Source organism: Perna viridis, chromosome 11 (assembly GCF_037379345.1).
Source record: "Perna viridis isolate PV_CMFRI_1.1 ecotype Kerala chromosome 11, ASM3737934v1, whole genome shotgun sequence".
Classification (NCBI taxonomy): Eukaryota; Metazoa; Mollusca; class Bivalvia; order Mytilida; family Mytilidae; genus Perna; species Perna viridis.
The window spans coordinates 2,306,297-2,331,251 of NC_142455.1; the positions used below are offsets into that span (position 1 = coordinate 2,306,297).

General features: G+C 32.3%; 2 protein-coding genes across 2 annotated transcripts; one reads left to right on the forward strand and one right to left on the reverse strand.

Moving 5' to 3' along the window:
* Window positions 1–242: 242 nt before the first annotated feature.
* Window positions 243–13,267, forward strand: LOC148602298 (ribosome biogenesis protein WDR12 homolog). The gene is made up of 12 exons (XM_088551821.1): window positions 243–374; window positions 1,855–1,940; window positions 2,142–2,245; window positions 2,629–2,735; window positions 3,693–3,808; window positions 4,372–4,529; window positions 5,817–5,862; window positions 6,210–6,298; window positions 9,215–9,355; window positions 11,343–11,448; window positions 12,101–12,233; window positions 13,116–13,267. Exons 1-12 carry the CDS (start codon window positions 316–318, stop codon window positions 13,243–13,245), a joined length of 1,275 nt encoding a protein of 424 aa, XP_088407947.1. The 5' UTR covers window positions 243–315; the 3' UTR covers window positions 13,246–13,267.
* Window positions 13,255–24,042, reverse strand: LOC148602299 (male-specific lethal 1 homolog). The gene is made up of 8 exons (XM_088551820.1): window positions 23,526–24,042; window positions 19,634–19,797; window positions 18,455–18,840; window positions 17,823–17,884; window positions 17,201–17,268; window positions 16,099–16,226; window positions 15,199–15,271; window positions 13,255–14,888 (listed from the first exon to the last, which is right to left on the reverse strand). Exons 1-8 carry the CDS (start codon window positions 23,919–23,921, stop codon window positions 14,813–14,815), a joined length of 1,353 nt encoding a protein of 450 aa, XP_088407946.1. The 5' UTR covers window positions 23,922–24,042; the 3' UTR covers window positions 13,255–14,812.
* Between the last annotated feature and the right edge of the window lie 913 nt (window positions 24,043–24,955).

The window sequence follows — 24,955 nt, forward strand, 5'->3', positions numbered from 1 at the left end:
CTATATCTCTCTTTTTTATTTCCTCCCTAGTCTTAGTTTAATTGGAGTCCCCTTATACTATCTATACCTAAAGCGTGTTTTTATTTCAGTTGTTTTATCAGTTTTAGCTTAAGATAACTTCTTTGGATTTATTTTTGTTTAAATGGTAGTAAACTACAAAGTGATAAACTATTACTCGTTCAACCTACTTTGTTTTTTGGAGAAAAGACGGTAGCATATCGGTCACTCTCTAGACCCTTCCATGATTTATGATTTAACCGGAAGTATTCCGAATAGTTTCAATCCACATGCAAACAGTTCATATCTTGCGTAGAAATGGAAACAAATCCAAATTTGCCGCATGTTCAGGCTAAATTTTTCACAAAACAATCACAGTAAGCCGTATTTTCGTAATTTTCTTAAATTTTATCAATCTACAAAGTCATTTTGTGACAGTTTTGGATTAAATACCGCTAGAAATTCTCAATTTTCGTGCCAATTTTGTTTCATAAGTAGAAATTTTAACGTTCAAAGAATTTTTTATACTTTAGGTATTTGATTTGTATAGTTTATAACATTGACTGCCAATTGATGTGTGTAAATCACCATACAATAACTTTACAGTTCATTGTAAAGAAGTTCAAGTGGTTCTTTAGAAAATAATAAAAGATAATGAGGAAAGCATGGCAATTGCCTTAAGTGCGAGAGAAGTATGAAGCATAAAATACATTTTGTATTATGTTCCCTTTCCAACGAATTAAACAGCATGCCATTTATAATTTTGTAAAGCTTGTTGAGGTTTTTTTCATCAGTAATTAGTTGGAGACAGCAAAGGACATTCCAAATATTTGTAAAATTATCGGTCGAACAGTTTCTGGTTCAGAGTAGATTGCAGGATTTTATTAAGATCCTTCAATTTGGAAGAACTTATTTTTGAAAATGTCAGAGTAGTCCGGTATATTTATAACATAGAGGTCAATTAAAAGTTTTGTTAAGCTGGCATTTTAACTTGTTTGGACGAAAGTTTTTAAAGTGTCAATACAAGGAGTTCAATATAGAAGGATTCACATCTTGTAAATTATTGAATGTCTCGCGTGGCGAGATTTCAGTATACTAGCCACAGTCAAAATTAGGTCATTAAAACATTGATATCACAAAAGCAGGGGAACTACAGCTATAAACATCCTTATATACACCGAAAGACCATTTTTATCAATTTAAAACAAATTTTATGTTGATCATTTTGGGATTTGAAGAAGGAGTTAAAACTTTGATTTAGGAGGAAATGCCTTTCTCGAGGGCGTGACTGTGTCTGCCATTTTTTTATATCAACAGTTGGTCAAATATAAACGTTGACGTCACACAAGAATGGGAGGCTACATCTACAAAATTTCTTTTATACACCTTCCTACCATTTCTGATCAATTTGAAATTAATTTTATGATGAAAGATCAGGTATTGAAGAAGGAGTTTAAATTTTAAATGAGGTGGGCAACTGCTCTTGAAGGCGGGGCTACACAGTCAGGAGTAAAAAAAGAGGCTTGTATTAACATTGATATCACAAATGCAGAGAAAGCTACAACTATAAAACTCCTTTTATACACCCTCATATTATTTCTGATAATTTTTAACAGATTTTAAGTGATGTTTTGGACTAACAGGAACATGCTTGATTCTTGGAACACCTGCTTAGTGCCTGCATTTAATGGTCAAACAGTTGCTTGCAACTTATGTGGATCATGAATTATACATCATTTTATGAGCCATTCTTGTTTCAGACCAATAGCATACATGTATGTTGACGGTCTGTCCTTGTAATCCTTATCTTATTCTTGAACTAATCCTGAATATTTGATATCATTCTCTATTTTACAGATACTCAGTTCCCTCTGCCCCATTTTCAGTTCCTGCACAAATTAGCACCAGTGATCTGAGTTCACTAATCAACAGTCTGTTAAAAGGTATGTAAGAGGTCTTTTGTATTTTGTACAACAAATGAATTATACATGTTTCCAATTTCATTGCCAAAATAAGGTAGGTAAGTAAAACAAATCACACAGTTACCTTTAAAATGATATTCTGAGAAGCACAGTATTATTATTTTGCCTAATATTTTTTTGTCACGATCATACTAATGCTTTATTCTTATTTGTTTATTTCAGAAGGAGGTGGCGAGAAGGCAGATGTAGATTTTGATTTTCTAATTGATGGTGAATTCTTAAGGCTCCCATTGGATCAACATTTAGAGAATAAAGGAATATCTGTGGTAAGAAAAATGCACGTATAACAATTAAAGAAACTCATGGACTAATTTCATGCATCACAGGAAGTTGTCAAAATAAAAATGTACTCTACCAGGAATTTAACTACATATTTTTTGTACTTAAGTCTTTCTAAATGTTAAGAACATTGGAAAAAGTCCAGTAAAATTAGGTTTGGTCTGATCTGCTAGACTAAAAATTTAGATAGCATAAGGAAAAAAGTTTTTTGCTTAAGGTCACCCTACCTTCCCTTCTGTGTGGTGTGGAATCATTTAATGTCCTATTAGATTCCATACCTTTACGCTATATAACAATGACATTTCTGTCAATGAATGTTGAAACATAGCCATCTAGTGTACTGTAGTGGTGATGTAACTTATTATTTCAGGAATCTATAGTTGACATAGAATATATAGAAAAACAACAAGCTCCAGAACCTGAAGATTCATTGGTTCATGATGACTGGGTCAGCTGTATACAGGGATGTAAAGAATGGTTAGTGTTTTCAGTATTTTTTCACATAAAAGGTCAAATACAAATTTGAACAGGACCAATTAATTCTTAATTCTTAATTGAATGATACACTCCTTGAAATGTTCACATTTCCCATTTTAAGATTCGTGCATTATTTATCGTGCGTTTTCACATTGTTTTGCATTGGTTTTAATGCACAATGAATTTCATTCTTTATTATTTGTAAGTATTATTATTTTTCATCATTCGTTTGTCGTGCATTTAAACACACTATGAGCGTTCATCTATCATGCGTTTAAAGGCATGCTGAGAGCGTTTGTTTATCATGCGTTTAAATGCATGATAGCAGCGTTCGTTTAAACACACGATAGAAGCGTTTGGGTATCGTGTGTGCAGGAAACCTGAATGCTTTGAGGAGTGTATGTAATAGTTTTCCAGACTGGTGTTTGATGTATGTAAATTGGCCCCCAACCTGTCTTAATAAAACACTGTGGAATGGGCTAATGTTATAAGGTCAAAGGTTGTTGCTGTTGAAAGAGAATCAAGGGAAACCTTACTTTTAGTAATATTAAAAATAGAAATGTGGAGAAAAATAGTCAAAAACAAAATTAACAACAACTGTCAAACTGAAAAAAATTAGTATAAAAAATAAAAAAATAATCTAAAACAAAATTAAAAAAAACTGTCAAACTGAAAGAAAAAACAACACCAAAAACAATTGTGTATCCAAACATGGGTCAAGATTGATAGTTATTTATTACTTGTCTTGGTTTTTGCAAGAACATCTTTGAATAACTATTGTCAGCGAGAGGAAAAAAGCTCTCCATATGAGTAAATGTAGATGTGTATTGGGGGGTATTGATTAAATTGAGCTGGTGGATTTTCTTTGAGTTCAGACAAAGATTTTTAATACTTTACAAAGCATCTAGCCTCCATCAAATTTTTTTTTATTGACTATAACCATTTTTTTTACTACAGTATATTATCAGGTTGCTATGACAATACAGTCAGACTGTGGTCCATTAAAGGAAGTCCTTTATTGACTATACCTGGTCATTCTGCTCCAGTCAAATGTGTTCAGTGGATCAACTATGGTAAGAATGAAACAATATTAACTATGGTATTGAAATCCAAAAACATTGCCAAAATGTGATACAACATGTAACAGCAAACAAAGATAATTCATAGACACAATACATGTGATAAAATTAACATTATTCACATACCAGTATATATAAAAACAAAAGTCAAGAAAACAAGACAGCACAAAAAAACCTCAAGTACTTGTAGTATGAGCTCTAACAAAAAAACTAGCAGTGAACCAGTTACTTCAGTATGTCCTGCTTTGCAAACCTCACCATTACATTTTAAGGGAGTGAATTCTTTTTAGAATCGAGTTTGATGGGTTTTCAATCTTGGAAGAGGTGAAATCTAACTGAAGATATTTTTACTTTGTTTCATTTTAGGGGTACTATCTTCACAGAAGTCAATGAAATTATGATGACGATTAAAAAGTTATGTTGGGGGATGATTATATTACCAACATGTAAAACTGCAATGGCTATAAAGATTACTTTCCAAATAACTGCCACATTTAATTTTCTCTGCTTTTTTGTATTTAATACTTGAATCATTTTCACTTTGAAATTATTTGTAGATGAATCTTCAACAAAAACATTCATGTCTGGGTCACATGACCAAACAGTCCATATATGGCAATGGGAGGCAGAGACTAATTCTGTAGATTGCATCGCAGCATGTCGTGGACATGCAGGAAGTGTAGATTGTGTAGCAATAGATCAAACAAAACAGAAGGCAAGAATTATAATATGTAACACAAATGACTGCATTGTTGCTCTGGCTTTTTTTCTGTCTTTACCCTGAGAGGCATAGGACATTTCCTTTCACCATAGGTCCTAATCTCAGCCTTTTAAAAAGATTTTCTCGAGATGTTTGGCTTCCATGTTCTCCTCTGCCCTTGCATTGTTCATTACAGTCTACTACATTTTCAGTTAGTAAATAGGAAATATGTTTAATGTACTTTGATGTTTGAAGCTTTCAGGTAATGCGGTTTGGCATGATAAAAATAAAGGTTATCTAATGGGACATTAAGGCATACTCTACCACGTACTGGGTAGTATATTATTTGATATAAATTGGCACATATTAAAATTACAAATCATCACATGGGAACAACAGAACGAACATAAATTCTTTAATATTTCAATTCATCAAAATATTTTGTTGGGGAAAAACAACTTAAAATGGCCTTAACTTTTGTGTAAATTTTTTGATCAAACTGAAATTCAAAGTTGATCTACATTTTATTATACTTAGTAAGTTCACAAAGTTCGAAAAAGATCCAATGATATCATCATAAGTTATCATCTGGCAACCATAGGGGACGGACAGACATAACTTTTTAGGGTACCACATAATACCTAGCCACTTGGCACTTTGTGTGGCTAGGTGTGTAAATATGGACAGATAGAATTAAAATATATATGTCCATTTTCTAAACACAGTAATTGGGATTAAAATTATGAGAATTGTCAATTTTCTAATCAAACCAGATATTCAATGGGTCGTTCTCTGATATTTTTTGTAAAATTATCTGATTTTGATCAGACAAGTTTCAACAATAATGTGGTCAATGTACATGGTCTTCAAATCACTAAGTGTGCATATATATTAGAAATGCATTAAATGGACAAGATGCTGCAGCTTTGACTTCTGTTCTTTCTGTGTACTGTTCATGCTTATATTGTGCATTGGTAAAGTCAATATTAGGGATGATTTTTTTCTGCCTTTTAGTAAAATCCAGATTTTACCACTACAAGTCTTTTTTTTACTGTATATTCACTTTTGATTTTGCCAATTTCTGCTTTGTTTGTAGACCTCTTAAAATCATCCCTGGCTACAATTTCACAAAAAGTCGTAAGCGTAAAGTTGATCGTAAGTAATGGTTTCATAACAGAAAATAGCATAGTTACGTCATAACTTGCGATCAATTTTACACTTACGACTTTTTGTGAAACTGACGCCTGGTCAATACTATTTTTTGCACTGATTTTGATTTTTCATTTGTGTGTTTCATTTCAGTTTTGTAGTGGATCATGGGATAAAATGTTGAAGCTGTGGTCAGCAGGTATGGAATTGTATTAATTGGCTCCTTCCCAAGCTATTTGCAGAAAATCTGTATTTCATATGATATGTAATCTCAAGCTACTGTACTTTTGGGATTGTGATATAAAAAGATTATAACACAGCAGAAGTTTTGAAGAATGGAATTTGCTTAGTTATCTTTTTAAATTTAGAACACCTTTGAAATATAATTAGAACAAAGTGGGTATGAATAGTTGTGCATAAAAAAACCTCTAAAACTGTGACTAATTTTTTATAACTGTAATATCCTATCTCAAAAATATTCAACGAAGAATGGAGATGGGAATGTTGTCTGTTTTCTTTGATCATTTATAATTCTTCAATATTTAGCTTGTGACAATGTAGATGATGTTGTTGATGATGAAGGATCAAAGCCACATAAAAAGAGAAAAATATCAAAGAAAAAAGTACAATCTAGGGTAAGAAAAAGAGATGTTATAGATAAACGAAAAATCAAGGGTGAGAAAGAAAGATGTAGATGAATGAAAAATCGAGGTTGAGAAAAAGAGATGTTGTAGATAAATGAAAAATTGAGGATAAGAAAGAGGAGATGTTCAGATAAACTAAACAAAATTGTAGTAATGCCATTCAGAGGTAATTTATTTATTTATTTAAAGTTTTCCTTGTTTTCTGTTACTCTGATAGTAGTTTGATTTGTGGAAGAAACAAAAGTTTGTATATTCTTGAATTTATGGTTTTTAGGTTTTCAGTATACACATCAATGGAAATCTTTTCATTTGGAACCAAATATGGTGGTTTGTCCTTCCCTCAAAAACCTCAAAAATTGATACCTCAGGAACAATGGTACTTTCACAGTATTATGACCCCCATATTAACTCAAGGTTATCAGGAACCTTATCATGAGCTATAGCCATCACTTGGCATCTATTGTTGTCCAGTGTCATTATCAATTTTTCAAAACTCTTCTCTTCTGAAACTACTGGACCAGTTAGAATAAAACTTGGTATGAATATTCGTTTGGGTATTCTGCAAGAAATTTGTGTAGGGATTTTCAATCCATTGAAAGACATGGCCGCCGTAACTAAAAATAGAACATTTTGGGTCAGACGGAAGTTTTTCACAGATATCACAAAAAGTTTAGATTTAGCGAAATTCTGACTGGGGAAGAGTGTTCATTATGATTAATCTAGTTTAATTTTTGATTTAATATGTTAAGCCATGTTGGAGTTATTGCCCCTTTTTTGATAATTTTTTTTTTCTCTTTTAAATGTTTTTTCTTTCAAAAATCTTCTCTTCTGACATTACATGACCAATTGGAACCAAATTTGATATGAATGTTCCTTAGGATATTCTGCATAGAACTGATGTAGGAATTTTTGATCCACTGTAAAACCTGGTATCTGGTACCTGGTACCTACTACCTACTACTTGGTTCCTTACTAAAAATAGAACAAAGGGGTCAGACAGAAGTGTTTCTCATATATCTCCTAAACCATTAGGTTTAACCAGATTCTGACATGGGATAGGGTTAAAGTGTTCAGCATGATGAGATCTATCTCGAAGCAAATATTACATGCGAATCTGTTAAGCCATGTTTATGATTGCCCGTTTTCGATGTTTTTTTCCAAATTTTTAATGTTATTTCTTTCATATATCTTCTCCTCTGAAACTACCCAACCAATAAGTACTAAACTATATGAAGATTCCTTGAGTTATTCTGCATAGATCTGATGTTGGGATTTTTGATTCGATGAAAAACATGGTGGCCTATTACTAAAAATAGAACTAAGGGATCAGGCAGAAGTTTTTTCTTACATATCTTCAAATCCGTTAGGCTTCGCCGAATTCATTCAATTGCCCAAATGATCCTTATTACAAGGCCTATAAAAGTCAGACAACTTCTTGTTAGAGTTATTGCCCTTAAGAAAGGCAAAAAATGATGTTTTTAGAGTATTCAGCTAACATCATGAAAACCATAATAGATAGAAAGAAATTTTCAATTGATGAAATGACCCTTATGATAAATCTTACCAAAGTCTCTTTTGAGTCAAAGTTGTCGGACAAATCCTTGTTGGATTATTCCCTTTGAAAACCAAAAATATAACCATGTGAGCGATTCAGACTCCTTGTAGCCTCTTGTTTTTTTCACTGTTCTTACTGTCTTGTGTTTTCTATCTGTGATTACTGCTGTAGTAGTAAACATTTCAAAAAACCATGTAACGTCAATAAACAGAAAAGTTAAGTTTTGAATGTTTCTGCAAAGCAATATTTTGTTTTTCCTTCAAAACTGTCATTATTTAGTATATAAATGTGATTTAGGTATAAATATAGTTGTAAAAAAGACATTCAGTACTGGTGTTCCTGTATGTTATAATAAAATATTGTTGTCACAAATAGATAAATAGAGAACTGATAGACTTAGTTATTATACAAATAAATGTGTAGTTGCATTAGTCTATGAACTTGGCCCAAAAAATATCAAATTATCGGAAACATGGTAAATTCATATAAATGTTTGAGAAATGTTTTGTAGGTTTAGTTCATTTACTGCCACATCTTATTTTAATAACAAAAACTGCTGAGGATTGTAAATTGTTTTTGTTTGGACATATTCAGTGTTCTAGGATTCCTATTTCCCGTTACCCGGGGCAAGTGAAATTTGGGTCAGGGAAAGTTAGGTACTTAGTTACACTTTCCCGTGGCAAGTTGAAAACTTGATATGCTGTAAGGATTTGTTTTGTTAGGAAAGCGAGTCATTGACTGTGGGAAAGTTGATTTTATATGGATTTTTCCAGACGAAACCTCAATTTTTGAAAAATCCTAGAACACTGCATATTTACATGTACATTCAGTAAAAAATATCCACACCAAAAAAAAATCAAATTTTCAAATGCATGAATGATATGAAGTTGCCTCCTGGGTGTGGACCATGGAGGACTGTGGACACATTTCTTTGCCTGAATTGTGACCAGAAAGTGACCATAAAGTAAAAAATGAACAGAATATCTTAATTTTGGTAAACTTCAAGTAATTGTTTTGTTCTTTTCATTTCATAGTTTTCAAAATGTTTTCTCAATTGTTATGGATTCAAGTCTCCAAATTCTCAATAAACACTATTAACATTTGATGATTAGTTTTCAGTTATATTTTAGGCCAATTAGAGCCTTTCATGCCCCTTCTCCTTTGGAGGTATAAAGGAATTGTCCTGTCTGTTTATCTGTTCACTTAACAATTGTTAACACAATTCATCCTAATCATGCAATGAAGTATAACAAAACGTTGTAGGAATGTAAATGTTTTGAAAGAATATTATATATCATCTAAATTGCTTGCAAAGGGAGATAATCCAACTTAGGTTGATTTTTTTTTTCTAGGTACCAATTTTGACTCTGTCGGGTCACAATGAAGGAATATCAGCAGTTGATTGGATAGATGTCAATCAAGTATGTACTGCATCATGGGACCATACAGTCAGGATCTGGGATTTAGATCAAGCACAAGAAATATCTTCTTTGGTAAGGATTTGTTAAATGCCTGTCATATGTCCCAATCAGAATTACTCGGCCAATTCCACTGTACTAAAAAATAACCTCGGATGCAGAAAGCAGAATTCTTCTTGAAAAATTTGCTGGAATTATAGTCATACACGACTCAAAGTAGTTCTGTCCACCAGGTAGCACTAAAAAATTTGGTTAGATATCACTAGAAATAAAGAACAATAACTCTGTCAAGAATTTTGGCACAAAGCGAAGAGCTAGGAAAAAAGTAAAGGTAAAAATTCCAGCCAGTAAAACTATAATTTTAGAACTGGATTGGTCAAATTTGGGACAGTTTTTTCTGCCTAGTGCCTCTGTGGTTTTTCTTTTGTGTAACTAGATGGCTGAGGAGTTCCGATTGTCTAATGTCATTGATCTTTGATGGATGTCGTCCTAGTAAACTTTGGATGACTTGTCTACTGGTTGAAAAATTCTACATTTAAACTTCTGTATTTAATTTGCACAGCAGAATACTTTCTGTCAGACTGAAATCAGACCCTCACTCCATGATTCTATGGTCATGGTTTAAATTTGTATAGACTATCACTGTGATTAGTTCCTTTATTATGGTATGCTTAGGTCATTCTTCTATCTAGATATGTTGTTAATAATTAAAATTTATTATGGATATTTCTCAGAAAAAAAAGGAGAAATGTTGAAGACCAGTGATTTGTTTTCACCAAAAGTAACACTTTGGACAAGGGACCAAAGCAAGACAAATTATTCATTGAATTTATCGGCCTATATGAAATTGAAAAATTATTCAGGCCTCCTTTAGCAGAGATTTAATTTGTAAAATCAATTTTATCAGGAACACAGGGTTCAAATTAGTTGTGGTCCAAGGTCACTGTTTCTGTCCAATGACCTTTAAGATTGTATTTACTTTGGTCCAGGACCTTCAGTCCTGTTTATTAACACTTTTTGGGACCTTGATTTTCATCAACTGGACTATTTATTTGAAACTTAGAAAAGTCCAAGACATTCCACTGTTGAAAGTAGATTTGAACCACTGAATTGTCAGAACAGGCCACATAATGTTATTCAGTACTGTAGTCCAGTATTGATACAGAGTAATTAATGTGGAGTTTACAGTGAAGTTCACATTCAAGTTTACCCATTCTTAACAGTGACCTTCACATTCAAATGTACCTATACTTAACAATGACCTTCAAATTGAAATGTACCTATTCTTAACAGTGGCCTTCTTATTCAAGTTTATCGATTCTTAACAATGACTCACATTCAGCTGTACCTATTCTTAACAATTACGTTCACATTCAAGTTTACCTATTCTTAACAATGACCTTCACATTCAAGTTTACTTATTCTTAACAATGACCTTCACATTCGAGTTTACCTATTCTTAACAATGACCTTCACATTCAAGTTTACCTATTCTTAACAATGACCTTCACATTCAAGGTTACCTATTCTTAACAATGACCTTCACATTCAAGTTTACCTATTCTTAACAATGATCTTTCACATTATAGTTTACCTATTCTTAACAATGACCTTCACATTCAAGTTTACTTCTTCTTACAATTACGTTCACATTCAAGTTTACTTATTCTTAACAATGATCTTTCACATTATAGTTTACCTATTCTTAACAATGACCTTCACATTCAAGTTTACTTATTCTTAACAATGACCTTCACATTCGAGTTTACCTATTCTTAACAATGACCTTCACATTCTAGTTTACCTATTCTTAACAATGACCTTCACATTCAAGGTTACCTATTCTTAACAATGACCTTCACATTCTAGTTTACCTATTCTTAACAATGACCTTCACATTCAAGTTTACCTATTCTTAACAATGACCTTCACATTCTAGTTTACCTATTCTTAACAATGACCATCACATTCAAGGTTACCTATTCTTAACAATGACTTTCGAAATTCCTAAGTGTTACATATGCAGAAGAATTGCCTGTTAATTTTTATTTACAATTTTCAGCAAGGAGCAAAAGTATTTTTAGACCTGAGTTACTCTTCTTTGAATAGACAGATTGTTACTGGTTCTGCAGATAGACATGTACGACTCTGGGATCCTAGAAGTTCAGGTCAGTAGTCTTCAAATAAGAACAGAAACATGTTTTGTGTGCATTATTTCATGAAATAATATACCTCCACTCATTTGATTGGGGCTATATTGCAATCACCTTGTCAGTCAGTCTGTCTAATACACACTTCTGCAACAGATTTCTCAGCTTCTATTGGAGGAAATGCTTAGATGTTTTCATAATGACTTGTGCAGTGCTGCACCGTTTAAGATTCAACTCTTATCTACTTCCTGTTTACCTTGAATTGACGAGTGTGGGTATTCACAAATATAAATAAAAGATAATTAAAAGAGCTGTGAAGTGTCTGTCATTGTAATGGTCTATAAGCATGTCACTTTCATCATCTTCAACAGGGATGAAGCATCAGATATGTTATATTGGTAGGGGGTCTGAAAAGTGAATGGCTCTTAATTGTTCCTTTGGAAATGACAAATGCATTCAGAACTTATTGATAATTATGTAATTCAGGTGTAAATGGGTGTTATAGGTTGTCTCATATAGCTCTGGCCCTAAACTATTTTATATATTTTATCAATTCAACTTCAATGATACGTTTTTTGAAACAGCTCAAATTAGTTTTATAATGGAGTTGTGAGATTTCAGTTTTCTATAATGGTGCCAGAAAACATGATCTTTTCCTATGAAATTCCAGATGGAGCTCTTGTGAAATGTATCTACACGTCACATACAGGCTGGGTATCAAGTGTTAGTTGGTCACAGACAAACGAATATTTATTCATTTCTGGATCCTACGACTCCGTAATGAAACTGTGGGACACGAGAAGGTAAGGTTAATCTTTTGTAGCTTAAGAATGTTCAGGCACACACACACATAATTTTCTTGTTTCTTTTTATCCTTTTTTTTCTGTTGAGACTTTTTGGTGTTTTTTGAGACAGTCCTGTTTTCAAGTCCGGGATGATTTTTTTCTGCAATTCAAATCTGGATTTTACCTGTATGATATGCCAATTTCTGCTTTGTTTGTAGACCTTGTAAAATCATCCCCGTTACTGTGAAAGTACTTTAATTCGTGGATTAGGGAAGAAACACAGGTTCATGGATTCTTAAATTCGTGGTTTGAGGGTTTTCAATATATACTCCAAAGAAAATCTCCTTTTAGTTGGGAACCAAAATTCGTGGTTTGGCCTACCAACGAAATCCACAAACAATAGTACTTTCACAGTAATCAAGGAAAAAATATAATCCAGGATATATGACAATAGAGGATTAAATCTCTAGCTCTTGGGTTTTGTGGTCATATGTACTGTCTGTCACTTCCCAGGCAATGATCCTACCTAACATGGAAATTACCTGTAGGTCTATTGGTGATGTCATAAAATCTTAATTATCATGGAAATAAATTTTTTGCTGCTATTAGGCCAGGACTTTTATCAAATTTTGCATCTTCAGTTTCCATTGTATTTTCTTTTAATGTATTACATCCAGTAAATGTAAAATACTGAGGCCCATTTTGGAATGGAGCTTGCATGAAAAAATTGATTTTTTTGGGGGTTTTCAACCTACATTAAAATTTGACACAACTCCAATGGAACTGGAAAGAATTGACAGGCAGAAGGGCTTCTATTACATCCACTTATTTTCTAAGCTCTTTTTTTAATGACTTTGATATTACTATGTGTAAGTTATATATAGTATCTTGTCTTTTCAGCCCAAAAGCACCACTGTATAACATGACTGGTCATGAAGAAAAAATACTGGCAGTTGACTGGTCAATACAGAACTTCATGTTATCTGGAGGAGCTGATAATCACTTAAAGATTTTTCAATATAAAGAATAGCAATAAACCTTTTTTATCATGAGATTTGTATAGTCTTTATTAAAAACAGATAATATAAACAAATAAAGACAAGACATTTCAGCAATCTACATGTTCAGTTTCTGAAGCTCTTACTCCTTCCCTACCATAAAGGTTCTATGAATGCCTTTCAAGGTAACTACCAGTACATGTATCAAGTTTTCTTTAAGTTTACAATTTTATAAATCCATTTTTATAAGTCTCCAGTTTCACAAATTGAGATTTTCCTTGTATCCTTCCTTAAATAAATCAAATATCAAACGATCAAATCACTTGGAATAAAAGACCTGAGAACAAACTCAGTTTGAGATCTTTTTTTATGAAACCCAGGCTGATCCAATTTATAATTGTAAATATGAAGCAAAAACAATGGGGTTTCTTTTTCTGTCTTATCTAAAGGGGCATGTTCATCAAAAATCATCATTAATATATATTTTAAATAAACCTGAAAGTGCATTATTCGCTGGTTAAATGTAAAAACTTAAGATTTTCTGCATTTACTACATAGATAAAGAGAATATTTAGCTAATTTCATGAGACATTCATATGGTACAATATAGAGCACCAAACTTTAATTATTAATACAACAAAAGCCTCTTGAATCACAACAACTTCTGGAAACAGAAAGTTTTTAAAGCTTTTATTGTATTTCGATGAAAACACCTAAATCCCTTATTTTGACATTTTTTTGTTTTTTTTAAAGCAAACTGTCAGACTATTTATGTGTTGTGATTCTAAGAATTATGACCCAACACCTTGTTATTTCTGTACGCCATACTTTTCAGAATTTTTTTCTCTCAAATCTGCCTCTGATGGGTATGTGTAAATCCCAGGTATATTTATAGTAAAAATATTTTCAAAAAATCTGATGGATGATATAACAATTTTTCACAGTAAATTACTCTTTTAGAAGTTTTCTAAAGACTTGAAATATTGACAACTTATAATTTATAACAAACCAAGCAAAAGTTTTTTTTTGTAATTTTAATGTAAAGCCAAAATCAAGAATTCTTTCTAATTTCTGTCATGCCATAAGAATCATAGTGATTTCGAAATTGTTCTCAGCAAAATATACTGATAAAAAGTGGGGAGGGTTGCTTATTTCATATTTTCTTCTCCACAAAAATGGCAAATTTTTAATGAGGTAAAACTAAAACACAACTGGCAAGACCTGAGAACCAAAAAAAAAAAAAAAAAAATTCTGTTGGCCTTATATCAAGACATGTGCTTTAATATCAAAATATCATTAATGCCTCAAAAATGCAGGGGTAAAGGTCATCTTGCACACATAAAAAATGTCCTTTCACTTCCATCATCAGCTTCACAAAAAATAAATTCACCCTTTGGCTATAAATTTTCAACAACATACACTTTTTCCTCAACAAGACATTAAAACCTGACATACATTTTCAATAAATGTTCCTCCATTTTTAAACAAAACAAAAACATTTTTCTCTTATTAAATAAATTAAGTACGACAGTCATATAAAAACTATGAATGAAAGATGAGAGTTTTGGTCATAAATGACAGATGAGTGAAAGATGCTGGCTACGTGTTCCTACTACGTGTCCGTGTGTGACTGTGACTTTTCTTCGATGTGACTTCCCAGGGTAACTTGAAATTACTGAAAGGAAAATATATGATCTCATGAAAGAACTAATACTGTAAAAAAAAAAGCAACAATAAACACTGTATTTTTCAAAATTACAATAACTTTTATTGTTTGTTGGGTAAAATGCAAAGAAAAATCCTCATTCATTTAATTTTTAAGCAAACAAACAATAAATTCTAGTCAATATGCAGGTCTTAACCCTTAGGTCTACAAAAACTTAAATTAAGCATTGATAATAGGATACCAATGACCATTCACTACATGTATCATATTAATTACTTAAAAAAAAACAGTTCTAACAACATTTTGATCATATACTTACGAATTGTCAATCTTCGGAACACCGTGTCCAAATGCCATCACAGGAATTTTATCTGTAACTTCTACATGAGTGACTGTAAGAAAATGACGCAACTTGTGAATATCATCACAGAAATAATATCAAACAGGTGATAATTATTCATAATTCGGTACAAACAGCATGTCAATATTGTATGGTACATGTGTAAAAAAAAATTCATTAGTTTCAAACTCTATTCAATAGAATCAGGAGGTTATAGGGTTTAATTTGAAGATTTTTACAAATCAAATATGATCTAGAGTCTGGAACATTTATAATGAATACAACTACTAGCACTTGTTGCATCAGACAACTGCACAGATGTCCCCCAACACATTCTATTATCACAGGAGCTCACAAAATCAGTTTCTACAGTTCCTTGATTTTTTTGATTTTTTTTTTTTTTTTGGGGGGGGGGGTGGGTGGGTAGGGGGCACCTTCCTGAAATGATGGCTCGCTGAAAAATCTTGTGGTAACCTCTTACTTAACCAAAAATTAAGTGTCTATAATTTTACCCTATTTCTTATGATTTTTTTTAATTTGAAAATGGTGGTGATCTTGTAATTGCAGCCATTATTTTTATTTTCCACTTCCACTGATTTAAAACTCCTGTAGTGACCTATTTTTCAAGCAAGTATCAACTTTCTACAATTTTTCCCCTGCTCTATATGATTTTCTTCCGTCTTTAAACCAAAGCCACTTTGGATATCATAATATGAGGTTACACAAATTCAAATGGTGCCTAATTTTTGTGCCAAGTTTGAATTCATTCCATTCAGTCATTTCTGAGAGCACCAAAATTTAGGTGAAAGCAGAATAATAATATGAAACCAACTCAAACAGAGCATTCCCCACATGTATATTACATTTAATAAGACTTACTGTCATCGAGGGAGGGATAAAATGATTCTACATTATTGTTGGTTTCTTCTTTTGGAACTTCAGGACCTTTCTCTTTTTCTTTTAACTTTTCATTGTAAGCTTGTTCTCGAGTTCTCTGTAAATCCCACCTGTAGAAACATAAATTTCAATTAAAACCACAAACTCTGATATATGGAATCACAAGAGGCCACAATTACAACTAGAAACAGGATATTCATGATCCATGGACAAATACCATATGAAGAAAACAAAAAAAAAACAACCATAAATAACACATAGACTAAAGAATGAATGATACACTAAAAACTGGGAGTACTGACCAGATGCACCAGGAGGGCAGGCCTCCTGTGCTTTCCTGAAAAACGATGTCAAAATTTGGATTTAACCAACAGGGAAAACTGATGATGTGAGCAAATCTGTTCTCTTGCTGGAGATGGTCACACAATAACTATCAATGTATATGTAATGCATAAATAGAGTACAACCATCAATATATTTCTAGAATTGGTCAATCTGTTGAAGAAGACTAGATAATACAAAATGTATTTTTTTAAAACATCAATCTCTTCAGTTTAAGGGGGGTAGACATAGAGTAAGGACCATTACTCTTGAAATCGGTGATATGTTTGTATTATATTCAATTTCACCAAAGCCTTTAAAGCTTTCATTTGAAACAGAATGAAATAAGTCCAAGTTACATTGATGCTTACATGACATTGTTTTATAATGATAAATACAAAAGTCCCAATGATTTGTAAGAGTTGTGTCCTTTACCCAAAGTCTACCTCCTTCAATTTCAATCTTTTTAATTTAAGCTTGTCTGACAGTCGGTCAGTCAGACAGGTCTTATCTGAAGGTTTTTCTGTTTCTATTTATTAAGACAGAAAGAGGCACAATAAAGTTTCAAAACTTAGATTGGAGTTAATATAGAATATTCCACAAGTTTTGTGGTGATGGGGTCTGTACAGGTGGCTACAGCTCTTGATGTTTGTTTGATCTGACAAATGCTTCAATAGTTAAACCTTAACCTGACAGTTCTGTCCTTGGAATAGAAGACATTTGAGATAGACCATGAACTGTACATTTCTGACAGTTACTTAACCTTTTTCGCCTTTTCTCTTCTATTTCTGGTTTGGTATGCCTTTTCACATATATTTCATCCTCCATATTCTGCAAACATGGCAAAAAGAGAAAAAGATTACTCATAGTATTTAATCATATAAACATTGCAAAAATCAGAAATACATTACGGAAAGATATTTTTGGGTCTTTGAAATTGTTACGGTTTCAATTTGTCATGTGTACATTTATGCTAATTTGCCTACAAATTAACAGGGACTTCAATCTCTTATTTCATTGTAAACTTTTTATCACCTTTAAAATTGACTGTGTGATTCAGAACACCCTGCTTGCCTAAATACTTTTGTATTTACAAGACATAATAAAATGTTTTACTGTGACACCACAAACATTGCATGTTTTATCTAAAACAAAGGGCGAGAAAGGTTATATTTCACAAGGCTAAAAATAGAGAAATCTTTGTCTCTTTCATGAAAAAAAAAAGAAATCTCACACATGTCATGCATGTAACTTAAAATTAGCTGTTCTTGTTTCAAGTGAGAAAAGACAAATTGTGACTGCCTAGTAGATCACTTAGTACACCCTATGACATAATCAATTTGATTCTACACAAGTAAAAAGATAAAACTTTTAAAATATTGAACCTCTGTTCCTTCAAGCCCCCATTGGTTGGTATATGTTCTTACTCTCCACTGTGGACATTCAACTGGAAAGGTAAAAGAAATGCCACCAAGTCAATATCACAAAATCAAAATTGGCAATTACATATTAATGGAAAGTGCAGTTCAAGTAATTAGACCTATTTTTTGTAAGCCTGTTTTTATATGGATTCTCTGACAGCAGGTTATAACAACAGCTTCTCCACAAACTAGAAATAATTATCCTGCAATTGGCTGACAGAGAAATTTTATGAATGGATCATTTTCTTCTTCAAATTACAAGTGCCTGATGTCATAGGAAAGAATTGTTTCCACTTACCATTAAGCAGGAGAAAATACAATACATGTATAAGGCATGCAATAGGGTTCATGTCTCTTCATAAATACAATGAAATATGCTGAAACAATGGTTCATAGGAGATTTCAAAATATGCTGGAACAATGGTTCATAGGAGATTTCAAAATAGGTTTGTGTTTTGGTTATTTAATATATATCACAAAACATTTTTCATTAGTCCAACCCCAGATTTTTCTTCCAAACTTAAAAAGCTGACACCTTTAAAGAAATCATTTATACTATCCTAACAAAATTAAGTTAAATAATATACATGCAGTACCTGTCAACTGATTTTGAGCACGTTTCAGGAGTTCTTTTTTTGTATCTATCTCAATATTTTCAGCTACTGGCTCATAAAATGAAATATGATAATTGTCTTTTGTACGCATAACATTATTGTCAACAGATTCCGATTTTTTAAGTCTAGTTCTTTTTTCCAGTTCTTTGAGTACATCAGGATCTGCTGCAATGTGACCCGGTCTAGCTCTGTATCCCCAAGCACTGTAGATTTCTTCTGTAGATATGGTAAATGTACGACTACGGTTTCTATTTGTTCGGTCTACTTTAGACGGTAATTTATTGTCTGTTGTTCGTACTCGGCTATCAACTACAGACTCTGACGCAAATCTTTTACTCAGGCTCTGTGGTTCAAAACTTGTTCGTTTTCTGAAAAAAAATTTGGACCAACTTAATGATACAAATGTATGTACACGTATAATATGTTTAACAAGTTTCGCATTCAAATTTACTTAATATGTAGCATTTGAAGTTAGTAAAATTTTCAAAGTCAAATTGTCAAAATCACAGAAAATTGAAAGTCTAAAATCGATCTTGTGTTATAAGAAAATTTCCACATTGTATTGTCAAACCTTGTGATTAAACTTTTTGAGTGTTGACACTAGCTTCTTTTTGTGAATAGACCACTTCAGTTTGGTTAGTTACCTGGTACTGTAGAATGAATTTTGCAATTTTTAAGGAGAGCTATGTTTACCATCTGTATTTCCTATCTAAAAGAAACTTGCAGATGGAACTCAATCAATGTCTCAACTAAAATGTAACTTTTTATAATGTACATAATGTTACGTAATTTCAAATTGCATGTAATCTTTCTATGGGTGGAATGGAATTCTGAGTTTAACAATGTAAATTACATGCAAGTGCTAAAAAAAGGGTGTAGCAATATTATATGGGGAATCTGTGAATCTGGGAATAAAACAACGCCGCAAACAATGAAAGAACAATAGATGAAGAATATATAACAAAACACCAAAAACTTAAGTACACATGGAAAAACAGTGTGAGCCAAATTGTAACAAACATTTTACATATGAACTATTAACTAAAAAAAAAAAAAAAACACTGCACTTCTATTTGTTGTTTAAGCAATTTAAAATACAATGTTAAAGTTATGGTCCTAATACAACCCTTATAAATACACATACCGGTACTAAAGACTTACCGTTTTAATGATTTTTCAGTTGTCTGTGATGGTAATGATTCTGAATGACACTGACGGGAGTGTAAATGATCTGTTTTGTGACGAGGAGGACTATCTCTAGCATTGGGAGCTCTATGTTTAAGCAAAGACATTCTCCTTTCCATACGATCCAATCTGCATTTCAACTGTAAACAGAAAGGTTCTATATCAACTCTTGGCTCTGCAGTAAAAGTATACTTAAGGGTTCCAATCAACTTTCATGAGTGAGAAGTCCTGGACTTCTTTTGCACCCTGAATGCAAGGTCCACAAGAAGAGTGTAAAATGGCCTCAGTATGAGTTAATGCAATATATGGCGAGTCAAAGACCTAAGAAAATAAAACTCTTATAGTCTTGTTCAGAAATTTAGGGTCCTGGACTTGGGATTTGACAACAACGTGTATATGTACATTGCAAATATAAATATATGCACATTTTCCAACAATAGAAAGTACATGTACATGCACAATACAACTTACAGAATACACTGATAAATGCTGAGTATCTTGAAGGCACATCATTTAATGCTGAGGTTTTTTGTAGGTCCTAAATCATGGGCTGATGATCAGGTTTATGACAGTAATACATTTGTATGTTTAGGGGTAGTAAAACATGTTTTTAAATCTGAGTGGATTCTTACACATGTAAAAAGTAATAAGAATATTTTACTAGATAATAATTTTTTCTTATTTTTTTATATACAGCTTAAAGATCTTTTTCATTTTTAAAAATATTTATTAGTATGGTTATCTAATCATAAATATTTTTTTTTGCAATTACACGTACCTGTATATATTCAAGTTCAAAGAAATTGAATTAATTAATGATCCACACATTTTGCTAATATAAACACAAACTTAAGTTAGGCTGCAGTTTATGGTGGGAGCAAGCCCTTGTGGTTAAAATTCAAATTTTTACAAAAGATAAACAAAAAAAAAGTCATCTTAATTGAGTGTTGCCCAATAAGATTTTGGTTGACAATCATGTCAATGTGTCTGCAATGTACTTAGGAAATCTTAAAATATATATACAAATGAAGCATAATTTTAATTGTCAAATACATGTACATTGTAAGTGTAGCATTCTACTGGATGTATGTTATGTGCCTGAAATGTAAATATGAAATGGTTTAGGTGCATTTTAGAGTGTGCCCTTTCAGCTACCGCAGGAATGGGGTGCTTACTTTTAATCAAAATGGCTCAAATATTTGCAAAAGAGTAAATGGAATGATGTCTTGTTAATGATTTGCCAAATTTCTGGCACATAAAATTAGCTTAATGAATTTATTTTCGAAATCTTAATGTTCAAAATTTTTACAAATTGTCTGTGAAACACTGAAAATGTTTTGTCTAAGAAGGCCTAAAAAAAATTCTGAATTCCCGGTAACATCTCCCTAAAAATTAGGGTCGGTAGGTAGGTTTTTTAAAATAAAGATTTGCAGGAGATTGAAACCTACCAGTATTGCTGTCTCTAATATGACACCACTGAATACTGAACTTGTCACAACCATGGCCGTGTTGTTTCATTTGTTTTTGAAGAATTTTGAACCTCCACATCAGAGAGCAAGACAATTCTAAATCTGTACTTTTTGTTTTTTTTACACCAAAAAAAAGGGGGGATTGACAGGGAAAATGGGGTCAGTTGAGTTACCAGAAACACAGAATTTTTTAAGGCTTAAGAGACATCAACAATGTTTAATCAGTGTCAATAGTGTTATTCAAATATTAACTCAACATTTATTTTTAGTTATTTTAAAAGTGCCACTTCCTTCATTTATCTACATTAATTTATTAAATAAACATTGATTGTACATTTGTACATTTTCCTACAAGAAAATGATATTATACATGTACATTTAAGTTATCATTCAGGAATAGTAATAACACTGAAAATAACTTTCGGAGTATTATCAATGATAACAAATGTATGTGTATGTCATTTTTTATTATAAATCTAGTCACTAGAAGAGTTCTTTGTCATGTCATCAGTCAGTTACCTTTGATCAGTTTAAGGAGGTAGGCCTACAACAATTTAAGATAAGGGACATAACTCTTGAAATCAGTGATACAGTGTTTATTTGTAGCATGTTCACTTTTACCAGTTTGAAACAGAATGAAATAAATTTAAAAGTTATTACTTTGATGCTTGTAAACATGAGATTGATGTAAAATGCTGAATACAAATGTTCCACTGCTTTGTAAAAGTTGCGTCACTTATCTTAGCCTTATGTCTACCTCAGTCATATTGGTAAAAGAAATCCTTACAGTGGCTTGGGTTTATTACATTTAAATCACATTTTTATCTTTTTTCAAGAAAATTAAAGAAATTCCTTTAGACCCTTTAACCAAATTATTTTTTATAGCCATAGATTTGTTATAAATATTCAGTAAAAGGCTTTATAAATAATAAAATAAATATTGCAATGTTATAGACAAATAAAGGTTTACCTTAAAAGTTTCACAAATTCATTTTTTGAGTGACATTGATGAAAATTCGCTGACAAAATATGAACATTTTAATCTCAAGAAAGGACTTAACAAAGCATATAACAAAGTAGTCAAGTTTTGTAGGATTTCTAGAACTGATGATGTTCATGATTTTGCCAGCCAATTTGACACTGAATGAGATGCATATCAATAAATTTGACATCACAAATTAAGACCGGTAAACTCCCCAATAGTCAAAATGTTAATTGGACCTAAAAAAAAAAAGCATGTACAGACTTACTGTACAATAAAATATAAACATAGTACAATGGTTATAAAATAAATGCAAGATTTACTCTTGAACTATGTACAATACATGTATAGCCATATTTAACGGATATTATAGATAAGATTTACCTGATATTTTAACAACATACTGAGAGTAATAAACAATGTACGTTTACATTTCTTTGTTCCGATAAATATAGATGACCCGTGGTGTCAAAATGTTGCCGACCATTGTATATACCCGATAAATGATCACAACAATTTTTCACTAGAATCGCGAATTCTAGCCACAAATAATGGACTGAGTATATCAAATATTGTCTAAATTACAAAATTATATCAATTTAAAACGAATTATCGATCCCACGCAACAGCAAAGTCTGCATAAATTTTACCAAAATAATAAATTTTCAGCCATTTTGAAGGCAATCGTCTGCCAATTTTTATTTCGTCGTATCGCGTTGTTACCTGTACATTCGATGATCTTGTGAACATTTTTCTAATATTTGATGCAATATTCTTCGGCATAATCACTTCAGTCATGCTCTTCAGCCTTTCAAGGCAAAATAAACTCATATCATCTTTGTGTGGTGTCGAGTCTTGTTTTGCATTCGTATTTCCACACACAATAGCGTGCGGTAGGTCACATGATCGGTCACGTGGAATTGCCCACTAATTTTAAATCAAGCCCGTCAATAATTCGAACAACCCACTTATGCAGGGCGTGGGACAGTCCATTAGTAATTGATTGAATAAAAATCACGTGTACATGACATTCATACAATTTCCATCGTAATTAACAACCTTGCATGGTGCCAATTATGGTTAAGAATAATCACGTGACCTGATCTAGAAGCGTGCTTCACACACGCATGGATGCACACGAACTTTTTATTTACTTTTATCTATCTACTTTTACCACAGAAATACAGTTTCATCTAGTGTCAACCTGAACAAGAATAACTAACCCAGTTTTCAAAGAAAAATTCGATAACGAGTGACAAAGCCCAACGAAAAACTTGAATAGTTTCTTATAATGACTTATTTCAATTTAACTGGGTCACGAATTGACGAAATTCCATGCACAAAACACTCAAGTCAGAAAACACAACAGAGATTTGTAAATGTTCTACTTTATTAGGAACTTTGTTCATATACTTACGGTATCTTTTTCCTGTTTTATATTCTTGATTTGTTTGTCTTTCTGAATGATTAGTTCTTGTTGATGTTGTATAAGATCGAAATGCAGAACAAGCAAATCTTTCAACTGTTTCTCTCCTAAAGTCTCAACTTTAGAAAAACTAGAAGTAGACATCATATCCTCTTGTTGATTTTCAATATTACTTCTCTTATTTGATGTATCTCCCATTGGCTTAGTGTCAGCATCCGTTTGTTTTGCGTACTTCAAACTTTCCTTCAGCGCTAGAGCCAAGTCATTTTCAAACTTTAATGAGCCATTTTCTCTCAAAGATGTAGGCTTTGCAAAACGTCGTCTCGTAGAACCGGGTCGACCGATCACATCAGCGTGTCCGTCCGACTTGATCCGGTCTCCGGTCATGTCCGATCAGAAAAAAATAGTGATGATTAATTCCAAAGTTTGAAAAATCAAAATATGCAAATGATGTGTTGACGAAAAATTTATGTCTTTCTTCCTCCAACCAGAAGATCGTGACGTCAACACCATAAGCCGTATTTATTCTAAAAAATATGAAAACGTGAATTGTTATTCCTGCCAGGATATAAATTATGAGAGTTTATTAACTGATTATCAAATCCAACTATGGCATGTGGTGCCTCTATCAATGCAATGTATCTTGATTTATATATGGAGTGGCTGTGTACAGGACATGTTTTGAAGTCTGTGCATTCGATTCAATTGTTCATCAAGTCTCTCAGTCCAGGAGAACAGTTGGATCCCTATGTTGAACAATTATTACATTTTCGTGAATTGGTCAGGGGCGTAGCTCCCTATACGCAAAAACGCACTTGCATATACATCGAAAAATCAGAAAGAAATAAAAAGAACGTCTTTTGCTGTAGAATACCAGTCTAAGGTGGTACCTTTTGATTTTAAATACTACTTCATCTAGGTTGGGTTGTTCTTCCTTTGACATTATGGTAATTTTTCTTTAATGCCAATAATTTCAATTCCTGTTAAATTCTCTTATGTAATGTCATCCAATATTAAAACCGGAATTACAGATTTCAATCCGCGTACGTTTCTTGATTTACTTTCCTTAAGTTATATAATGCACAAAGTTCAAAATGGCAAAAAAGAAGGTTTTTCTCCACCTTATCCTAATATATAGAATTTTTGAGTGACGGTGAAAAATTACAGTGAAATGACAGAAATATGGTGAAAAGTTCACCATTATAATTAATCTACGATGTATGGATCGACCTAATAAAAATGAAATGCATGTAAACCCCTTCCATTAATTCATTCATGGGACGGAGAAATGTAACAAATGGATCATTTTCCAATACAGATTTAAAAAGTTAAACAAGGAACCAAGATTCTAGCGGAGATCAAAAGAATGTAATCCAGGGACAGTAACCAGACATGTTAAACAGACAAACACTACAGAGAAC

Bases quoted from the DNA above. Each gene is read 5' to 3' on its own strand.
- LOC148602299 (XM_088551820.1), bottom strand. From the start codon at position 23,921: ATGACCGGAGACCGGATCAAGTCGGACGGACACGCTGATGTGATCGGT. The intron at 19,798-23,525 runs GTAAGTATATGA...TTCTGTTTACAG, and splicing joins TAAAACAGGAAAAAGATACC to TTGAAATGCAGATTGGATCG. The intron at 15,272-16,098 runs GTAAGTCTTATT...ATTTTCTTACAG, and splicing joins TTATCCCTCCCTCGATGACA to TCACTCATGTAGAAGTTACA.
- LOC148602298 (XM_088551821.1), top strand. From the start codon at position 316: ATGGAAACAAATCCAAATTTGCCGCATGTTCAGGCTAAATTTTTCACA. The intron at 375-1,854 runs GTAAGCCGTATT...TCTATTTTACAG, and splicing joins TTTTTCACAAAACAATCACA to ATACTCAGTTCCCTCTGCCC. The intron at 5,863-6,209 runs GTATGGAATTGT...TTCAATATTTAG, and splicing joins GTTGAAGCTGTGGTCAGCAG to CTTGTGACAATGTAGATGAT.